This window comes from Propithecus coquereli, unplaced genomic scaffold (genome assembly GCF_000956105.1).
Source record: "Propithecus coquereli isolate 6110/MARCELLA unplaced genomic scaffold, Pcoq_1.0 Scaffold386, whole genome shotgun sequence".
Classification (NCBI taxonomy): domain Eukaryota; kingdom Metazoa; phylum Chordata; class Mammalia; order Primates; family Indriidae; genus Propithecus; species Propithecus coquereli.
Genome location: NW_012149574.1, coordinates 1,319,266 through 1,340,330, shown reverse-complemented (window position 1 = coordinate 1,340,330; position 21,065 = coordinate 1,319,266). Strand labels below are relative to the sequence as shown.

The 21,065-nt window shown below is 36.2% G+C and overlaps 1 protein-coding gene across 1 annotated transcript in view; it reads right to left on the bottom strand.

Moving 5' to 3' along the window:
* The window catches only part of CFAP44 (cilia and flagella associated protein 44), a 121,215-nt gene that overhangs the window by 84,191 nt on the left and 15,959 nt on the right, over positions 1-21,065 (bottom strand). The window contains exons 2-12 of the mRNA XM_012652219.1: positions 19,628-19,765; positions 18,943-19,096; positions 14,859-15,021; positions 11,401-11,503; positions 10,336-10,552; positions 7,796-7,910; positions 4,510-4,674; positions 2,356-2,511; positions 1,999-2,046; positions 1,312-1,411; positions 676-770 (exon numbers count right to left, since the gene is read on the bottom strand). Of these exons, the coding sequence (XP_012507673.1) occupies positions 676-770; positions 1,312-1,411; positions 1,999-2,046; positions 2,356-2,511; positions 4,510-4,674; positions 7,796-7,910; positions 10,336-10,552; positions 11,401-11,503; positions 14,859-15,021; positions 18,943-19,096; positions 19,628-19,765 (1,454 nt within the window). The remainder of the gene's footprint in view (positions 1-675; positions 771-1,311; positions 1,412-1,998; positions 2,047-2,355; positions 2,512-4,509; positions 4,675-7,795; positions 7,911-10,335; positions 10,553-11,400; positions 11,504-14,858; positions 15,022-18,942; positions 19,097-19,627; positions 19,766-21,065) is intronic.

Sequence of the window (21,065 nt, the reverse complement as noted above, 5' to 3'; positions counted from 1 at the left end):
TCGGGTGGGGCAAAGGCAATATATGTAACCTAAAGATTTGTACTCCTGTAATATACTGAAATAAAAAAATAAAATAAAAGATAAAATGATTGCTATTTTATGCCACTACATTTTAGGATAGGTTATCACACAGCAATAGACAACTAGAACAACTTCCCATTTCCACCTAATTTTTTTCTATAGCTCTTGTCATTACCTAACATAACACATATATATTTGTTTACTATCTGTCTCTGCCTCCCTCTCACTAAAATGAAAGGTCCATGCGGGCAATTATATTTGTCTTTTTGTTCACTGCTATATTGCCAGAATCTAGAGCAAGGCCTGGCACATTGAAGGCACTCTGGAAATATTAATAGGATGAATGAAATTGGAGTCAGATAGATGGAGGATAGATATAATACATAAACTAATATGGGGTAATTACTTTGCAACATGGAGCTACCCTTAATCTACAGGTTGCATAAAATAGAATTTTCATTAAAATCAGAACTAAGCCCATAACAATGGTCATGCTATGATTTCTATCATGTTCTCAGTAAAATAAACTAACTTAGAATTTTTATTCTTCCCTAAAATTTCAAGTCAGAAAATATATATAAGTCCAAGAAATAGTGTTGCTATACCATATTTACCAATAGATTCTTCAGAAGTTCATTAAAACAACAAACGTACCATTCGGGGGACCCAAGCAAGGGCAGTACCTCCTTGTTTGAATTTCATCTGAGCCAAAGCAGTTTTGCTAGCAAAATCATAAATACGAACAGAGCCTATAGAAAGTTTTAAAAGAAAAACATTATATACATAATATTTTTTAAAATAATCTTGGCTTACTTTTTACATATTGAATATTATAATAAAAAATTTCATAAATAACTAAATCTGTTAATAATCCAATACGCTTTAGTCAAAAATTTCTACATATAATCTTAAACAGATAATTTGTAAACAGTCATAATAAAGAAGAGAACTGATGATTAACTGGTGGATCAATTTTACCTTGCATAGTCCATATAGATTTGCCAGAAATTAAGGAAGAAAGGAGATTGAAAAAATAGGAAAAGCACAAATGTGGATAATAACGAAACAAATAGTATTTTCATGAACAACTTACAGATTGTGTCCTTATTTTAATCTCTCACAATAACCATGGCTGCTGCATTTTGTGCCTCTCCGCTCTGCAACAACTCACCTCACTTGCATTCGAGAGGTTTCTTTTTTGGAAAAATCCTCAAATGTTTTTAAATACATATAAAAATCATACTGAAAACAAAACAAGGCCAGATATATTTTCATTGAGTTCCTACTTACAGTCCAAGGCAGTCGTGGCCATGAGATAAGTGATAGGAGAAACAGCTAAATCTTGGATAGCTCCAGAATGGAAGGAGAAGAGGCATTCTGGATCCTGGGTCTGAGAACAGACAGACAGCTTACTAGATTTCAAAGACAGGGTAACATAGAATTAAGGTCAAGTTTTTAAAAATGCAAGTAGAACCCTATGACACATGTGCAATTTTATTTGAATAAAAATATGAAAAAGCATAAAAGGTTAGAAAAGAATATGGACTTTGGGTTAGGAGAACCATGGAGTCCTGGCTTTGAACTTAATGGCTATGTGATTCTGCTCAAGTCACCTCAAATGCTAGTTTCCATTTCTTCATCTGTAAAATAAGATGATGACAGCTGCCTCCCTACTAAACAGGGTAGCAGTGAGAATCATGTAAGATAATATAAATGAAAATTCCATATATTTATGAAAACCATAAAGCACTGTATCATGTTAGGTGTTGTCATTGCCACTTATAACTTTTACTATGAGATACATCTTTTTTAATGTAAAATTATAACAAGAGAGTGAACTCTCAGGATTAGCATATGTTGAGCAAGTTTTCAATAGGAACAATGATCAAATATGAAGAAAGATAAAGTATCCTTGAAAGAATAACAAAGGTTTTTACTATAAAAGTAAAGAAAAAATAAGAATAATAGGTAACTTACAATATTTGAAAAACTAAGGTCAAGCTTCCATATGGCTCCATTGGCATCCTAAAAAATAAAAACCTAATAGTATTTTGTTCTATCATTTTGAACTTTCATCAAATTAAAAAAATGTTCTTCCTATGATTTATTAAAGTAGCAATAAGCAATATCAAAAGCTTACATCTATTTTAGAGTGTGATTAAAGTTTAATAAAAGCAACTTCTATATATTTTAGAAGACAACCATACAGTAAGCAAAGCAATCTCATAATACTTGTAGTCAAATGGACTTTCAGTCCAGAAAATCAATTATACTACTATTTTAATTTTATGTCCAGGTAACTTTAAGGAAACAAGAGAAAAGAATGTAACATACCTGAGCCAACCAAAAGTTACTTCCAGTTTCATTCATTTTTACCATAGAAAAGAGTTTGACATTCTTGTCTACTTGAAGTTCATTAATAGGCTCGATCTGTAACAATCCAGTCTCATCTATAACATCAGCAGTATCTATTGTCTCAAAATCCCATATCTTGTAAAAGTAATAAGAAAATGCTTTAATCAATCAGAAGTTTCTGAATATCTATTTTCTAAGCCAGAAAAGGCTCTGATTTTTTTTAAAGTCAATTCTTCTTGTTCCATTAAAATTAACACGAGTAGGCATAATTACAACAGAGTAAAATCTCAACCCCTGGAATTTTTTAATCTGAACTGGGGCATAATAAATTATTATAGTTTCCTTTGTGTTTATAGCAATTAGTGAGAAAGTACAGCCTTGCATAAGAATTTTAATTTGCCCAAAATAAATTTTATTTCAAGGTTTCTATTAGGTTTTTCTTCATATAAGGTGGCCATATGGAGTAAACGATTCAGTTGTTCAGCAAGACAGTATAAGGAGTCTTGTTTTCTACACACCAGTAGGCCCCTGGAAAGGGGAAATATACAGTTTTGATTAATGATTCAAGCACTATCTTCATTATAAGCAGAAAAAAATAGATACAGATAATGTCTCCGTTAGAAAATGTTAGAAAATGTTTCTCTTACTTAATATCAATTTGTACGTTACTAACTCAGATAAAGATTGTTGTTCCTTGGGAGAGGAGTCCAGAACACTACAGGAAGCATGAGGGAATTCAGTTTCACCTCACTGGGAGACTCAGAAGGACTTCCCCGGTGAAGTGCCGAAGCCACCCTGGATAATATACCCTGCCGTATTATCCTAGAGACACTGAGTAACTCAGACTTTGGGAAAGTAACTCCCAGGAGACTGTTGCTGTCCCATGGGTTAGCCTGGCAGTGGGAAGAAGGCCAGATCCTAGAATCAGACTAACCCCTAGAAGTTGGGGATAGGTTTTTCCTAAAGGGTGAGAGGTAGAAACTTACAACGTGAGGGACTGAAGAGATGAGGGTGCACTTGGAAAAGGGAAGCAAGCTTAGAAATTAGTGGTGTCCATGAAGGGATCCTCTCTGAAATATTTAACTTCTTTTCTCTTGAAATTTTCTCCCACTTGGCATTGGGATATTTTGGGATGACATATATCTTGGAGGGATAGTGAATATAGTATATGACAAAATAAAGAACACAAAAGGTCTCAGAGCAATCCATGAAATCTAACTAAAGATTAAATTTAATATTGTAAGTGCAAAAACCTACACTTGAGTTCAAAAAGCCAATGGTAAGAGGACCCACTGTGGGAGATACAGCTTAAACAATATATTAGACATAGTAAGCTCAATAGGTGTCAACAGAGTGATCAGACTATTAAAAAATACTATCTTATTCCTGATAATACTTCTTAAAGAATGTCAAGAGAACACCACCACTTTCTTATGAAAGGCCCCAATAGAAATATTTTCCAAGGGAACTACAGGGCAAATCTCAAGACCACAGATCAGGCTGCAACAGCAGAATACACAGTCACACAAGGTGCCAGGCAGGGTGGGTGGGAGAAGTGTGACAGAACAGCAACCAAGGGGACTTAGACACTGGAAGTGTTCCAGCTTAGCCAAGGCTTTGGGCAGGAGAGTGTCCACAAGGGAAAACAGGCAAGGTCCCCAACATAAGAGGCAACAAGAGGGCAGCATCCATAGGCAAACCCCGTCAGCTCACCTCTGCGTGTATTTCTAATTGGTAACCCCAGGAAAAAATAACTAACAAATGTTTGGCACTTTTGCTCCCAGAAAATGATTCATTCATACCAAGCATTTTGGAAAGACATGTGGGTCCACTGTTCATCTTGTGCTAACATGGGTTTTCCTTTTCTGAAGCTATTATTTCAACAACAGAATAAAAATAACAAGATGTCCCCTCAGAAAGTTTCAGTGCTAAGATGTAGTAAATTAATTTTGACAAGAATGCAAGTATTTACGATAAAAGAAGAATTATTTTAAATGAATTGGTCTTCGGAGTAAATAATCACTGATCTTCATAAAATGACCTTAATGAAAAATAAAAACCAGATAAAACCATTTGGATAATTTGCAAGCCTTAAGACTTAGGAGCTACTGTCCAAGTATCAAGAAAACTTACCCTAACACATCCATCTGACCCAACAGTAATAACTTCACCTTCATCCAGCATTATCTGGTTGATGGCACCATGGTGACAAGACTTGTTCCCAGCTCGACAGAGCTCCGCTTTGATGAGACCACCTTCCCAGAGCAGCATGTTGCCCCATTCCGATCCTGAGAGCACCTGGCAGGTAGGTGTATGGAAAGAAAGGCATGCACATTAAAACAGAAATATGTATATATTTGTGCCTCAAATAGTAGGTGAAAATTATTTTTTAAAGACTATTTTTCTTGGTCATGAAAATAAAAAAATTGAATATGCAAAAATAAGAAAATATAGAAATGAAAACCTACTACCCCAGAAACAACCACTAATCACACTTTGATGTATTTTTTCTTGTATTATGTACAATTTTACATCATTATGATTAGGTTGTGAGTTGCTGGTAATTTTTCATGTATACATATAATAGATTTCTTTGTATATCTTTTAAGGTCATAATTCAGAAGAGGAATTAATGGGTCAAAAGTTAGAGACATGCTTAAAGTTCTTAACAGATGAGATTCTACTTTTTAAGTATGATACTATCAAATTTTAAAAGATGACAGATAAATTGTGAGGCTAATACTCAACCGAGCGGATTATAGCATAACAATATCCAATGTCAAACAAGGATAGTCATCTGGAACCACCTCAAATTAATCTATATTTAATCCAGAATTTCCCAGAGTACATACCACCAAACATTAGTTCCTAGGATGTTTAACAAGTGTCACATAATACATAATACTCATTGAGCATTGACTCTGTGCCAAGCACTGCTTGAGCACTTTACATATATGTATAGTTACGTATATATTCAATGCTAAAAACCATGTCAACTAGGCACATTTATGAGGGATACCATGTACAGTTGTGCATGTTGAATACTTTATTTTCCCAGAAGAAGTAGCTTTTTCTCATTCCTGCAAAGGAACCATATGGACCAATGGTAATCTTGACTATCATTATCCCTATATTACAGAGCAGAAAGCTGAAGCACAAAACAGTTAAATAACTTGCCCCAAATTGCCCAGAGAAGTCAGGATTCTAATCTGGGCACTGTGGTTCAAAAACTTCTATTCTTTTTTTTTTTTTTGAGACAGAGTCTCACTCTGTTGCCCGGGCTAGAGTGCCGTGGCGTCAGCCTACCTCACAGCAACCTGAAACTCCTGGGCTCAAGTGATCCCCCTGCCTCAGCCTCCCTAGTAGCTGGGACTACAGGCATGCACCACCATGCCCAGCTAATTTTTCCTATTTTTATTTTCCCGGCTAATTTTTTTTTCTATTTTTTAGTAAAGAAGGAGTCTCATTCTTGCTCAGTGCTCAGACTCATCTTGAACTCCTGACCTCAAGTGATCCTCCCACCTCGGCCTCTCAGAGTGCTAGGATTACAGCCGTGAGCCACTGTGCCCAGCTGGAAAAAAAAAAACTCCTGTTCTTGACTATACTACCTCAGAAGGTAGATGCTAGGATAAACAAAATCAAACAAGTTTGTTTTCTCTAGGACCCCTGGAAACTTTTATTGGCAATATTCGCCGGGAATCACCAAGAGAAATTTCTAGATATAAAGGAATTTGACTAGGAAAGTCTTATTTTCATGGAGCTTCTGTGCAGACTGATGTTTCATAAAATGCATTTTGGGACACTAATTTTTGCCAGCCTGCTGCTCTAGGGTTCTGCATTCCCATTTCCCTCTCAGCTAGAGTAACTGATAACATTACTCCATCTTTATACCTCACACATCTATCTATTTTTTACCTAGACTATCTATTTTACCTATTATTACCTGTTATTAAGCCTCAGCCAACTTGTGGTAGAGTCTTTATTTAGACTTATTTTCTTCTATCCAATGACTCAAGCCACCAATAGTGACCAAAACCTACATGAAATTCCTTTCTGAAATGTCACTCACATCTAGTTTTTCTTTTTCATTTGTCCTGAGACATCTAGGCCCTCATCGTCTCTTTTTAAATGATAGCAACAGCTTCCTCTCTAGCTCATCTCCTTGACTCTAGATATCCCTTCCTCTCATCCACCTGGCATTTTTGGCCAAACTTATCTATTACTTTTTTGATTTGCAATTCTAGTCTTCCAATATAAATAGTTCTTCCTGGCTGTTATACTCCTTGTATACTAGGACCCTGTCATATTTCTCAACCTAAATTTTCCACTCTTTGCCAACATAATTGTTTTATTCCAATCTGCCTTCTAAAAATCTAAAATTTATTCCTAATTCTAAACATTTCCCTTTGTAGTTCTAAAATTTAAAATGGCTTCTTTCTCCCCTACATCTCCGCAAACTCTATTGAACCTTTTAAAAATATATCTCATATTATGTTTTTAACAAACATTGTATTGATATTTTTCTTAGCTTAATTCTTATAATATTCAGAGTTTGAAACTGGAATGCTTTAAGATCGTCTTACAGCTTTGGATATATAGTTTAGCCAGCATCCAAGGCTTTTTATTTCTTCCTTTATACCGTGTGTTTGAATTGAGGAATTTCATCAGGTAGATGATTAGACCATTTGGTTCCTTAAAGTTAGAATAACATTTGTATGTGGGCATTTACTTTTAACTGAGATGCTCATAAATAATACTATATAACTCACCTTAACAGGAAACCAAATAACATACTAATGGAGAAGTGATTCAAATTAACTATCGTTGCAGGCAGTATCCCTATAAATTTTGCAAGAGGAAGAGAAGAAATAAACTAACAATATTAAAGAATAAGCTAACAGATTAAAGTTGCAGTGTTGCAGATGCCACTGTAAAGTGGTTCAAAATACCTGAATAATAATCTGACAATAAAACAAAAACCACAAGACTGTATGTAACCTTTGACCCAGTAAACATCATGGAGCATTATGGCAAAGAAAAAACAGGGGAAAAGTAAGTAATATTAATATAAATGTTACAATTCTGTGACATAATTAAGAATGACAAGTATGTCACTATGTAATATATAAAAATGTTCACATACTTTATATATGTGGATAATATTTAATAAAATATTAATATTTATAATCCTTAGTAAAAAGAAAACAGAAAATAGTATGTACATATGGATTATGACAATTTCAGAGAAATATTTTAATTATAATTGATAACCTGAAGAAGTAAAATTAAATGTTCCTTACATTTACAATTATAATATCTGTTATTATTGATATCAGCAGAGCTTTCTAGAATGTAGTATGTTTTCATATACATATATAAAGACACAATTTTATTATTGTAGAATAGTGGCTGTACTTGCCTTCCCATCCGGGAGCTCCATGTAGCCCTCTATATCAGTAGTGGCTGTTTTGCCAAATCGTCCCAGTGATCCCTGCAGCTTGAGACCAGTGAATGTAAAAGCCATTTCCCAGAACCTGCAAACGAACAAGAAAGAGAACAAATGGACCTCAGAGAAGTTTTACTTATTTTTATTTTAATATGACCCAAACATTTACATATTTCATAGTCACATATATTATTTCATTCATTTGTTCATCTGTCTAGCATGTACTAAGTATCTACTACCTGTCAGGCAAAGTTCTAGGCAATATTAATTCAGCAATAAGCAAAATAGAAAAAAAATAAAATTCTCTGCCTTCATGGAGCTTATATTTAAGAGCTGTGCTGTCTGATGCAGTAGCCACCAGCCATAAGGGACTATTTGAATTTAGATTTGAATTAACTAATATTAAATAAACTTTAAAATTCAGTGTTTCAATCAGACCAGCCAGTTGGTCTCAAGTGCTCAATAACTACATGTGGCTAGTGGCTATTGTACTGAACAACACAGAACATTCCCAATCTGGCAGAAAGTTCTGTCAGACAGTATTGTTTTAGAGGATATAAAAGTTTCCAGCCAAAATTCTAATTTACTAGCTTTGTGACTTTCAGTGATTTTCTTGATCACACTGTGCCTTCATTTTCTCAGGTATAAAATGAAAATATTAGTAAAACCTAACTCATAAAATTGAAAAACTCTTAGAAAAGTACCTAGCACATAAAAAAATCAAGAAATATTAGTTATTACTAATACTTTCTTATTAATAGTCTAAACAAATGAACAATCAGGGCCGGGCACGGTGACTCACGCCTGTAATCCTAGCTCTCTGGGAGGCCGAGGCGGGCGGATTGTTTGAGCTCAGGAGTTCGAGACCAGCCTGAGCAAGAGCGAGACCCCGCCTCTACTAAAAATTAGAAAGAAATTAATCGGACAACTAAAAATACATAGAAAAAATTAGCCGGGCATGGTGGCGCATGCCTGTAGTCCCAGCTACTCGGGAGGCTGAGGCAGAAGGATGGCTTGAGCCCAGGAGTTTGAAGTTGCTGTGAGCTAGGATGACGCCACAGCACTCACTCTAGCCCGGGCAAAAGAGTGAGACTCTGTCTCAAAAAAAAAAACAAATGAACAATCAGAATGATGAAGACCATATAGAAAAAGAATTTGACCTATCCAACTAGGTAGAAAATAGGTAGTAGAAGGTATCAACAAACCAATAATATGAAGCCAAAAGCCTAGACAACCAACATCCTTCTCCAAAGGTATGGTAGGTCCTCTGATGATATGTTTCCATATACTCTGGGTTTCTTTATAGCAATTCACATGTTAAATTAATTGTTCAATATCTGTCTTTCCCCAAAGATACAGTGAATAGAACATAAACATATTATTAAATGATAGGAAAATGAAAGGAATTGGAAATTTTTAGCCTATAGCTAGCAGAGGGTTACTTGAGAATTCCCTCCAAATTACAATTAAAAATCTGTTCAATTATTCTGTATTACTAATGAATGAATAATACAAAGACCAGATTTAAATTGGTACAAGAATAATTTAGGATAGATAAAAATGTCTTTCTCTTAAAGAAATACTGGGGGCCAGGCGCAGTGGCTCACACCAGTAATCCCACTGCTTTGGGAGGCTGAAGCAGAAGGATTGCTTGAGGCCAGGAGTGGGAGACCAGCCTGGGAAACATAGCAAGACCCTGTCTCTACAAAAAAAAAAAATCCTTAGAAATTAGCTGGATCTGGTAGCATGTCCCTGTAGTCCTAGCTTACTCAGGAGGCTGAGGTAGGAGTATCACTTGAGCCTAGGAGTTTGACGCTGCAGTGAGCTATGATCAGACCACTGCCCTCCAGCCTGGGTGACAGAGTGAGATTCTGTCTCAGAAAAGAAAAAAAAAAAAAAAAGGGAAACACTGGGACTCAAGTTATGGGCAGCCATGGGGTGGTGGCAGTGGATGGTTGTTAAACAAATGCAAGAGACAAGGTGGAGCAAAGCTAGAGAAGGACAAAATCATTCCACCCTTGAAATAAACCAGGGTACAGCGTGAAAAGAGCATGGGATTTGGAGTGAGGCCTGAGATCAAGAGTAGGCTTTGCCACCATTTAGTATTGAGTGTTTCTTGTCAGGAATGACACTGTGACAATTCTTGTTTTACAGATGAAGATTGAGTTGCTACAAACGAGAAATTTAACAGTGGAAGTGAAAGCTCAATATGAATTTGGAAACACCACGCCAATGTTAGCTATTAAGATACTATACAACTGTTAGGAAGTAAAGCCTATGAGAAGGCAGCAAGCTAAATTTAAAAGCTTTTCTTTTATCTATGCTGTCTTTGGAAATAAAATCCCACATATCAAATTAGAAAAGGTGCACTGCTAGTTAGTTTTAAAAATAACACACTTTTTAAAATGATCCTAATGTTAATAACAATGGCAAAAATGTCTCCAGCTCTTAGAACATCTTAGAAAACAGTCTTAACGATATCCACTGGCACCTCTGTTGGTCACCCGACCTACTTGATGTGGCCTGATCCCGATGTAGTAAGCTGCTCTTCGTCTTCAGGATTGAAAGTAACCTTAAAAACTTCCTGCGAAAAAGCTTTTGTCCTCAGTATGGGTTGCTCTTCTTTCCAATTCCAGATGGTCAGTGTGTAATCAGGGTTACTACCAACAGAGGCCAACAAGATACCATTGTTGTTGAAGTCCACGTAAGCATATGCCTTCTCAGTCCCATCTGGAAGGATGAATGGGGGTCTAATAAATAAGGGCACATTCATTTCATTTTCAAAAATGTCTTATAAAAACAAAACAGAGAGGAAGACAGCCCTTGGTGATATGTATTAGAATTCCCTACAGGAACAATTCAAGATCATTCATCACCCTTGGTTTTAGAATGAATTATATAATATGAAGGGGGAGGGTGAAGAAGTTTTAAAATCACATTTGGATGAGAAAACCACTTTGACAACATTCTATTTCATGAAGTGGGGGAGAAATACAAAAGCATATTAGATAGCAGAGAGAAATCAACCTACAATTTAACATCTGCCACTCAACTCCAAGAATAAAAATTGACTACTGAAATTAATTATATGAAAAACAGAATTGTAAGATAATTGTGATGGTTAATTTTATTTGTCAATTTGGCTAGACTATAGTATCCAGTTATTCAACTAAACACTAATCTAGATGTTGGCTATGAAAGTGTTTTGTGGATGTGGTTAACATCTACAATCAGTTGACTTTAAATAAAGGAGATTATCTTTGATGATCCAGGTGGGCCTCATCCAATCAGTTGAAAGGCCTTAAAAGTAAAACTGAGGTTTCCTTGAAAAAGAAGAAATTCTGCCGGAAGACTACAGCCTCAACTCCGTCTGAAGAGTTTCCAGCCTGCCAGCCTGACCTACGAAGTTCAGACTTGCCAGCCCCCACAATTGCACAAGCCAATTATGTTAAATAAATTTCTTTTCTATCTTCCACTACTTCTGTTTCTGTGGAGAATTCTGACGATTCAATAATGTATCTTCTTCAGAATGTTGTAACCTTGAACATGGAATATCTTAAAGATTATTTTGGACTCACCTCGAAGGATTCTGTAGGGCCTCAGAGAAGGATATTCATAGACGATAATCTTTGGACAACTACCTTTTTCAGCTACTGTGAAGTGAGTTTTATATGGATGAACCTACAAAAAATAAAATCCCACTAAAATATTAAAAGAAAGATTTTAATATAAATAATCCTACTAATGAGCATTTAGTATCCATTATTTCATATTTTGTTTATTGGGATCTACTCCAATAGAAAACTCAAAAATAAGAATTTGATAAAAAACGTGATGATGGATATGATTTAAACTGAAAACTAGAAGAATATTCATTTTAAGTTTTATTTTTATTAAGGACAGTCATTTCTAATTCTACAATTTTTTAAATTGCCATTAGAAGAGCTGGAATAATGGTTCTCAATCTTTAGTGTGCATCCGAATCTCTTGAAGGACTTATTAAAACACAGATCACAAGCCCTACCCCCAGAATTTCTAATTTAATAGGTCAGGCTGGAACTTGAGAATTTACATTTGCATTTCTACCAAGTTCTAAGGTGATGTTGATGCTACTGGTCTGGGACCTTGCTTTGAGAAGCACTAAGTGAGAAGAATTATTTACCCTGCATATAAATCAATCTAAATTTTGTAAGGAAAATTCACAGAATATATGGAATCCATGTTTCCAGAGTAGGTTACATCCCAATTAAAAAAATTTCACCCTGGAAAAACTTACCACAGATGAATGTAAACTTACTAGAAGTGAAAAAGATAGAATATTTCCAAGCCAGACACAGAGGAAAATATAGTAAATATGCTCCAAATAAACTATTAGTGTCAACATTTCAAATGATAGCCATGTAAGTTGGATAGAATCATACATTCATTTCTGTTATTTTTGTTCCCTAGTAAGCCAAACATGCAGGGAGAGTAAATGGATAGCCAAAAAATAAAAATAAAAATAGGCTGTTATAAAAATAAGCTATTTAAAACACATATTGTACTCATAAAATTCTATTTTCAGATACTATTGTGCCACTCCTGGTTATATACCTAAGGAAAAGGAGCTTGGTTCTCAGACATAGATTGTAAATCCTGGTACCCGAGATAATGTAGCTCTTTTCCTTCCCTCCACTCTTGGGGCCAAAGGACCTAGGATAGGCTGATTTCCTACTGGCAAGCTGCCTCTTATCCTTCCATTCAAATAAATCCCTGTCACTTCAACCTGAAATAGCCTTGGCGTTACAGAATGGACACTCAGGGAGATAATGGTAACCCTGAAATAGCTAGCATTTATTGAGAGCTAGCTCTCATTTACTATGTGCCAGACACTGATCTAGGTTTTATATGCATTAATTCCTTTAAATTTCACATCAACTTTGTGAGCTGGGATAACAGAGTTTTTCCCATCTTATTGATGAGTAAACAGGCACAGAGAGTTTAGGTAATGTGTCTGCAGTCTTCAAGCTGCAGTGTGGTAGGAGAGATAGGATTCAAGCCAGGTGTTGGAGCCAAGAAGCAAATGGTACTAACAAACAGTAGATCTCAAGGAGGTAAGCGGAACTGGATTAAGACTCTATCTGTCTCGATCCTCATTAATACAGAAATATTGTGTAGGACTACAGTCCCCAACCCCCTGCCGCAGACCTGTACTTGTCCATGGCCTATTAGGAACCAGGCCACACAGCAGGAGGTGAGCAACAGGCAAGCCAGCAAAGCTTTACCTGTATTTACAGGCACTCCCCATCACTTGAATCACCTTTAAGCTCTGCCTCCTGTCAGATCAGCTGCAGCATTAGAATCTCATAGGAGCACAAAACCTACTGCAAACCACGCATGCAAGGGATCTAGGTTGCGGCTCCTTATGAGAATCTAATGCCTGATGGTCTGAGGTGGACTGAGGCGGTGATGCTACCACTGGGGAGCAGCCACAAATAAAGATCATCATTAGCAGAAAGGTTTGATTGCACAACAAATGTAATGTGCTTGAATCATCCTGAAACCAGCCTCCTCCCCACCACCACCCAGTCCGTGGAAAAATTGTCTTCCATGAAACCAGTCCCTGGTGCCAAAAAGGTTGGGGACCTCTGGTGTAGGACAAGTGGTCACAGAAGTTTGAATGGAGATTCAGGAAAATCTTTTACCTTTCTAGGTCTTATCTACAGTAAGTAAAAAAGTTTCTGCCCTCTCATACTGGAGGCTTCTGTGGGGTTGAGTTTGGGTGTTTTACTTTTAGTACAGACCTGAAATTAGTAAGTCATTTGCTTTATACTCAACATAGAGAGTCACCATATCTTTTCTGGAAGATAATTTATAGGCCCAAAACACATTTCCCACAGGTTTCTCATAGCCTTGTAAAAGTATTTCTCATCCTCAACAGGATAACAGTTTCAGAAAAGATGAGATGATGTAGGTGATGTGGACAGTGGAGGAGGGACCTCTGTCACTCTAGGCACCAACAGCTGCAGCTCACGGGGAGAAAAGCCCTTGTGGACATAAAACCGCTCAATATCCAGGTGGATGAGGACTAGCGTTCTTGACCACACTACACCTCTGACTATTGTCCTCAACCCAAATTATTTTATAGAAAAATAGAAATTTTAAAGCCATCATTGGCCACAAAGTTATAACTAAATATGTGACAATTTGATGTTCCTTAGCCCTCTGCTGATGGTGTGGCCTTCAGTGCTCCTGATACCTCATGGGCCCTGCCTTCCCTCCACAAAACCCAGGACTCTCACATTTGGCCCATGCATTTCTACACACAGCTATTGCCACATTATTGTGTACTTGTGTGTCTAGTTTTTTTATTTTTCTTTTTTTAAATATAGGATTTGTCTCTTTAGATGGATTTTAAACTCTTTGAATTCATAGAGGTCATAAAATCTTCATTTAAATCCCTCACTGTATGTTCTATGTAGTGTTGGACACACAATATTATATAATAAATTCTTGCTGAACTTATTAGTCTTATAACAAACTCTTTGTGGACAGGGACTTTTACCATGTACACATCTATAGAGATGGATGATCAAGAAAGAAACAAACATGATATTATCTCTCACTCCAGCCATCTCACTGTTTACACAGTCAACCTCTCTCTACGTCTTGTGGGTCTCATATTTTCCTCCCCTCTCCATTCCCTTCACCATGTGCCTGTTTCAATTCTCAGATCAAGAATCTTTAAAACTTCTCACTCGCCTCCACTTCTAATCTGTGAAAGAACCTGCATGGTTATGGTGGGGAAGTCTCTTGACCTCTAGAAGCCCCAGCTTCCTTATCTTCGAAATGGGATAATAACATTACAATATTGCATGGAGGTAATGTCGGTAAATGTAGTGGTTGTAGTATTTGAATTGAAAGTGCCTTAGAATAAAGATAGCTGTGCATCTTATGTGATCCCATAATACCACGCATGGTGTTGGCACCTAACAACCACCATTGGCTGGCCCACAGAACAATCAAAATGATAGTTTATTTTTTCCTGAAGGCATACCCCAATGACACCAATTCCTTCACCACTGCTACTTTGCAGGTAGGTCTGTTCCTTGGTTTTCAAATTCAGAAGGATCAGTTGGTTCCCAGCTATGTACAGTGCGGTATTGCTGTCCAGAAGTTGTAGGTTGGCCCGCTTTCTGCAGTCATAACCGAAAGAATGCCTGAGGGAAAGTTGCTAAGGAAAACAAGTGGAAAAAAAAAAAAAACCAACCATCCTAGGGATTGGAAAAGTGATAAAATAAATACATTTTTAAAATTCATACTTTTAGAGTTTTGAGGTTGAAGTAGTTGAATTTTACCATGAAACTCATAAATTTTCTGTGTATTACTAACAATTTTGTTTTTAAACTAGGTTAAAATCCTCATACTCTGATTTAGCTAATATTTTAATTTTCCTAGGGAAATCCTGAAAGCACAGTGTTCTTGTAGTAATAAATAAGGTTAAGCCTTCTATTTGGGTATCATAAAGAATACAGTTGTCACCTAAATAATTTCATTTTCCTCCCTCCCACTGAAACTAAAATTGCATTGTATAATGTGGGAGAAAGTCCATATCTTCATCATCTTTGGATTCATAATGGCTGTTAAGTTTGTTGACTGACCATAGTAAAAATATGTAGGCCTCTTCCTTGACATTGAAACATAAGATGTTTAAAATTCTGACATGTTTGTGAAATATTAAAACACCGTTTAATAATATACCTACTATAATAAAGTCACGTAAATATAATTGAAATAATTCATATAAATTATGAAAATTGATTAAGTAATATATCATATAGAAGTATATACAGTATATATACCATATAATATACGGTATATATACTATATAATATATAGTATATAAATATACATGTAGTTTATAGACTAACATTTCTTTTCGGGGTTTGTTAATATACATATGCATGTGTAGGCAAGTGTGTGTGTATGCGTGTTATAGAGTGAAACTGCACTAATTCAAAATAGAGATAAAAAAAGTCTAAATTATATAAACACCCTTTAAATGTACATTATTAGTATAGTCAAGTTCAATTTATATACATAAGATATAAATGTAATAAATCAGTTGAATGAGATCCATCTATGAAAAAAATTAGAGCTGGCAAAAGAAATACATAGTGTATCTTAGGCAGACAGATTTTTTGTTTACAAGAATTTGCTGCTGAACTCTAAAGGTGAAGTATCACTGAAAAACTTTTTATTGCCCGAGCCCTTGTTTAAAAAGCAAGTTCTGATTTTAGAGGACTTCACTTACTTATAAGTAAAAATTTTCAGAGAAAGAAATTACGTGAAACTTTTAACAAGAAGAAAATGTACAATGTAAAAAAGAAGAGATATTTAAATTAATGCAATTCGAATTGTGAAATACAAACAAATTATCACCAACTATACCTAGCCTATCTCACTATCTAATAGTTAAACTGAAAGAGAGAGAGAAAGCATTTCAGGGTATTTGATCTGTTCAAGAAAAAGGAATTTTATAAATTTAATAGAGAGAGAAATGCCTAAAATTGAATCTTATATAGAAATGTGAATAAATATGTGATCCAAAGATCTAAATTAAGCTATTTAGGCCTCAAGGAGAATATCTCCTGAGCCACAGAACAAATAAAGTGTTGGATCTGGAAAAAGATCTCCGGATCTTTACAGAGCCTTCGTGGGGCAGGAAGTTTTGCCTACCCTCTTTTTCCTTTTCTTCAAAGCAGTGCTTTCACCTTTCCTTCTTGCTTCTTTCCTTTCTTTTTCTCTTCCCAGGTGCAGATATAATACTTCAGAAGGCTAAAAGTGTGTCAGTAACTATGAGAGTAGAAGTGGGTTATCATGTCTTCACTAACTTGGTTGAAAGTTAGGAATCAGAGATATTCTCATTTATCTAACATCATCATCTCGAATTTCAGGGGAAAACTCCCTCTTACATGTTACTGCTCTGATCAAAGTCCCTCTCAAACCCAGAATTCCTGAGATTTGTAACTTCTCAAATCCTCCCTGTCTAAATTACAACCCACTTGAGGGCAGAGACTGCTTCTCGCTATCTTTATTTCCCACAATGCCTAGCACACAGTGTCTTGAGCCTATTAGGTATTCAATAAATGTCTGTTTAATTAATTAATTAATAACTATAATAGAATCCAATCCTTTCTTTCCAACCCCAGAGGACAGCAGCAATTAGCAGAGTTTCGAAAATGTATTTTGATCTACCTTCAACTCTCTTTTGTCTCGTCTCACCCTCTCTTCTGCCTTGCCTCTTCTTAACTTCCTGCCAGAGGCTCAGGGCCTTCGTTTATTCATGCCCATCTAGGGCCTCTACTTTAAAATTATTTAAACACTGTGTTAAGTTCTATTTATTGTCTCTTATAAGTTATGCCATAGCTTAGGTGATATTTTATAAGTGGTACATTTCTTGCTAAAATAAATTGATTTAGAAGACGCAAGTTTTAAAACTGAAATAGAATCAATATAATTATTAAAAGGTTAATTAAAAGAGTACTTAGGGGATTTAGGGGATACATGACAACTGACTACTTAGAATTTCTTACAACATATAAAGATTATATTTGTTCCATCTCCAGAGAGTAGAACTAAGTCCAATGGGGGCCCTCCCAGAGAAGACAGACTTTGATTCAAGGCCTCAAAGAGCTCTCTAATAATGCAAGCTGTCCAAAAATGGGATAAACTACTTTGTGATTTCCATGATGTTGAAAGTGTTCAAGAAAAGGCTATATAGCTTATATAGCCACTAGTCCAGAATGAGCAGAGAATATTCATACATTGGAATAAAAGTTGAGGTCCTTCTGACTTTGCTATTTAGAGTCTAGGCATGTCTCTCTAAAAAAGACCCTCCTATCCTGGAGCAGTGGGTTCCCAGCTCTGGGGGCTGGGAGAAGGCAGCAGGTGCAAAACCACCTGGGAAGCTTCATCACAGTACATATGCCCAAGCCCGTCTCCACACAGAAATAGCACAGTAGGTTCAGGAAGGTATCAGAGCCTTGTGTACTTCAGGAAAAGCTTCCAGGTGACTCTGATATACCAACCCTACCACCCCCACCCCATTTGAAAAAAAATAGACTAAAAGAAAGCAAGCAAACAGCATTAATTTCGTCAGAAACTTGTCCAAAGACCAAAAAAAGAAAAAAAACAAAGCCCTGAAGAGAGAAAATTCCAGGTTACAAGATGATTCAGGGTGAATTAGTTGAGTTACACTTGGGATTTAACAACATGTTCTACTTTTATGTAAAAAGCAAAACTAAGTCAGGGAGTGTACCATTACCTGTCCAAAGGCAAGTATACTAAATTACTAGCGAAGCACCTCAAAGGAAACCATATTCTACCCGCTCCACAAAGCCAACATCACAAAGTGACGACAAACACTAAATCGCTTTGTCAGTCATCCCCAGTTTTACATATCTTCATAGACTTTTATTCTCCAGACCCATTAAAATATGCTATTTTGTACCCTGCTTCCTCAGGGTCACTTCTCTGATAACTCATCTAATATATAATGTGAAAGTACTAATGCCTGACAATGGCCACATCAGTACTTCAAGAAGGGAAATCAATGATTTAACCTGATAGGCATTGGCAAAGGAAAGCCAGGCTGGCAGACGAGCTGAATGGGAATAAGAAGCCTCCTGGTCGACTTCGCTTCATGTCTCATGAACTGCAGCCTTTTCCACTTGTGCAAAGGAAAGCCAGAAAATATCATTTCTCTTTATTGCTATTTGGCATCAAATGAAAGCTTAGTTTAAATTAAGATCATACATTTCTATCTCAAATTCTCTAAGGGCCAAGCTTCTTAGAATTACCCAAGACAGGGCTTGGCAGACTTTTTCTGCAAAGGACAGGTAGTAAATCTTGCAGGCCTTGTAAGCCAGATGGTCCCGTCACAGCTACTTAACTCTGCCCTCGTAGTGTGATGGCAGCAATAGACAAAATGTAAACAGATGAATGCGGCTGTGCTGCAGTATAACTTTATCTCCAAAAACAGGTGGGAGGGCAGATTTGGCCCATGGGGTGTAGTTTGCCAAGCCCTTACCTAAGAAACTAGAATGCCCAAATTACACATATTTAGCTAGAGCGGATACACAAGTGTGAGAAGATCCAGTGGTATATTCGAATCTGGAGTCACAAAAGGCATTGAAGCAAGTTCCGTATAATCATAGTAGAAGCTCTCTGATATTTTCTTCTTAACTTCCTCCACTGCTTTTTCTGCAGCTGGGGCAGGGGTTTCCTGAGATACTAAGAAATTAAAATATTTTAACTAAGAAGAGTGTCTGGTGAATCCAAAATTGTATTTCCCAAAGACAAGAGAAATGTACATAGCCTGCAATACTCCAGCAGTAAGTACCACTACTGGCCTGAACATAGGATGCCACCCACCAATGAACATGGGAGGAAGGACCAACATGCCTGTCAGGGGGGATGCTGAGATCTGTCCACGGCTGTAACAGTCTCAAAGAGCAACTCCCAATCAGTTCCAAGGGAGAGCTGGAGAACTCTCACTAATCTGGGGTAGAGCACTCCTTAGGCCTCTCAAAACCCAGAAGATTGAGTCTGAGAGTTCTACACATGGTTCTCAGAAATGGAATATATAACTCCAGGGCTGCTAAATGACCCTACCAAAATATGTGCAACACTTTTCCTTTTATCATTCCCACATATCTACATCCTGCAAATGTCTCTTTCTACGGATTTGAAAACATTCAATTTATCTGGGCTATTTATCTTTAAAACAGTGGCAATTACTGATAGAAAACTAATAATACTTACATCTAGTGATTTCCAAGTCATCATCTTGAAATGAACTTGAACTTCCTTCCAAACCTTCCATATCTGTGTCTTCTTCCTCTAAATATGATTCTTCTCCTTCAGTAAATGTTTCATCTGTGGTATCTTCTTTCATAGGAGCTATTAAAAATAATTTGTTTTAATAATTCCTAAATTTTGAATTAAGCATTTTCTTATTCTCAGAGTAGCTATAAAACTTCCAATTTGCTTGTTGCTAAATTTAGTCAATTTTAATACATACTCAAAAATTTCTAGAAGAATCATTTTATTTGGTCAGTCTGCTAACTTTACAAAATGAAAAATTCTTTTCTGTGAGTTAATCTCCATTTTCAGTTCATTTCCAGTCTATTTCCCATCACTGCTTACTTACAGGGAAGTAAAAGATAAAAGAAGAGAGAGATTACTATGCCACTGTCATAATTTCAATTCAATTTGATTTTACCAACTTTTATAGAGGACCAGTTATGTTAAAGACAAATAATGCTTACTGAAGAATAACCTTCTCTGAGTATGATCATTTCCCTTAGAAGTGATATCCCAGGAATAAATTAGAAAATGAGCTCCAGGACAATGTAGGCAGGAAAGAGAATTGGAATGGGAATAGAATGGCCTCAGGTGTAAGCCAACATTCAAATCAAGTCCAAACATGGGTATGGTTAAGATATACAATGTTGAACAGGTGAAAGTTAGGGCTTTCGAAAGAATAAGGAAAAAAATGGCAAGTGTATTACTAGGTACCAGAGCTATTAATACCTAGTAGATATGAGATGAGACTAAAAGATTAGGAAAAGGGCCCAAGATTTATATGATTGAAACAGAAAAGCTGGGCCAAACCAATTAGCTGAACAACAGGACAGAGTTCCTTAGGATTCCTGTATTTGGATGAAGAGAAAGTAATCTTAGATACTTAAATGGGCAAAACACATAATAGGGCCCTGGGGAACTACTCTCCAGTAATACTTTAACTATTTCTTATATAAAGACGTGGTAAAGATATAGATGATCTGAACACCACCATCAACTTCCCTGATCTGATATTTACAAAACACTACACCTACCAATACAGAGTACACATTCAAGCTCATCTGAGTCATTTAACAAGACAGATCACTTGCTGGAACATAAGACCAGTTTCAATGAATTTAAAATGATTTAAATAATATAGAATGTGTATGTTCTCTGATCACAACAGAAGTAAATTAGAAGTCAAAAACAGTAAGATACTTGGAGAAAACCTCCGAATATTTGGAAATTAAATAATATAATAAAAAATAATGTATGGGTCAAGGAGAAATCAACAAAGAAAATTGGAAAATATTTCAAATTAAATCACAATTAAAATACAACATGTTAAAAGTTGTGGGCAGGCCGGGCGCGGTGGCTCACGCCTGTAATCCTAGCACTCTGGGAGGCCGAGGCG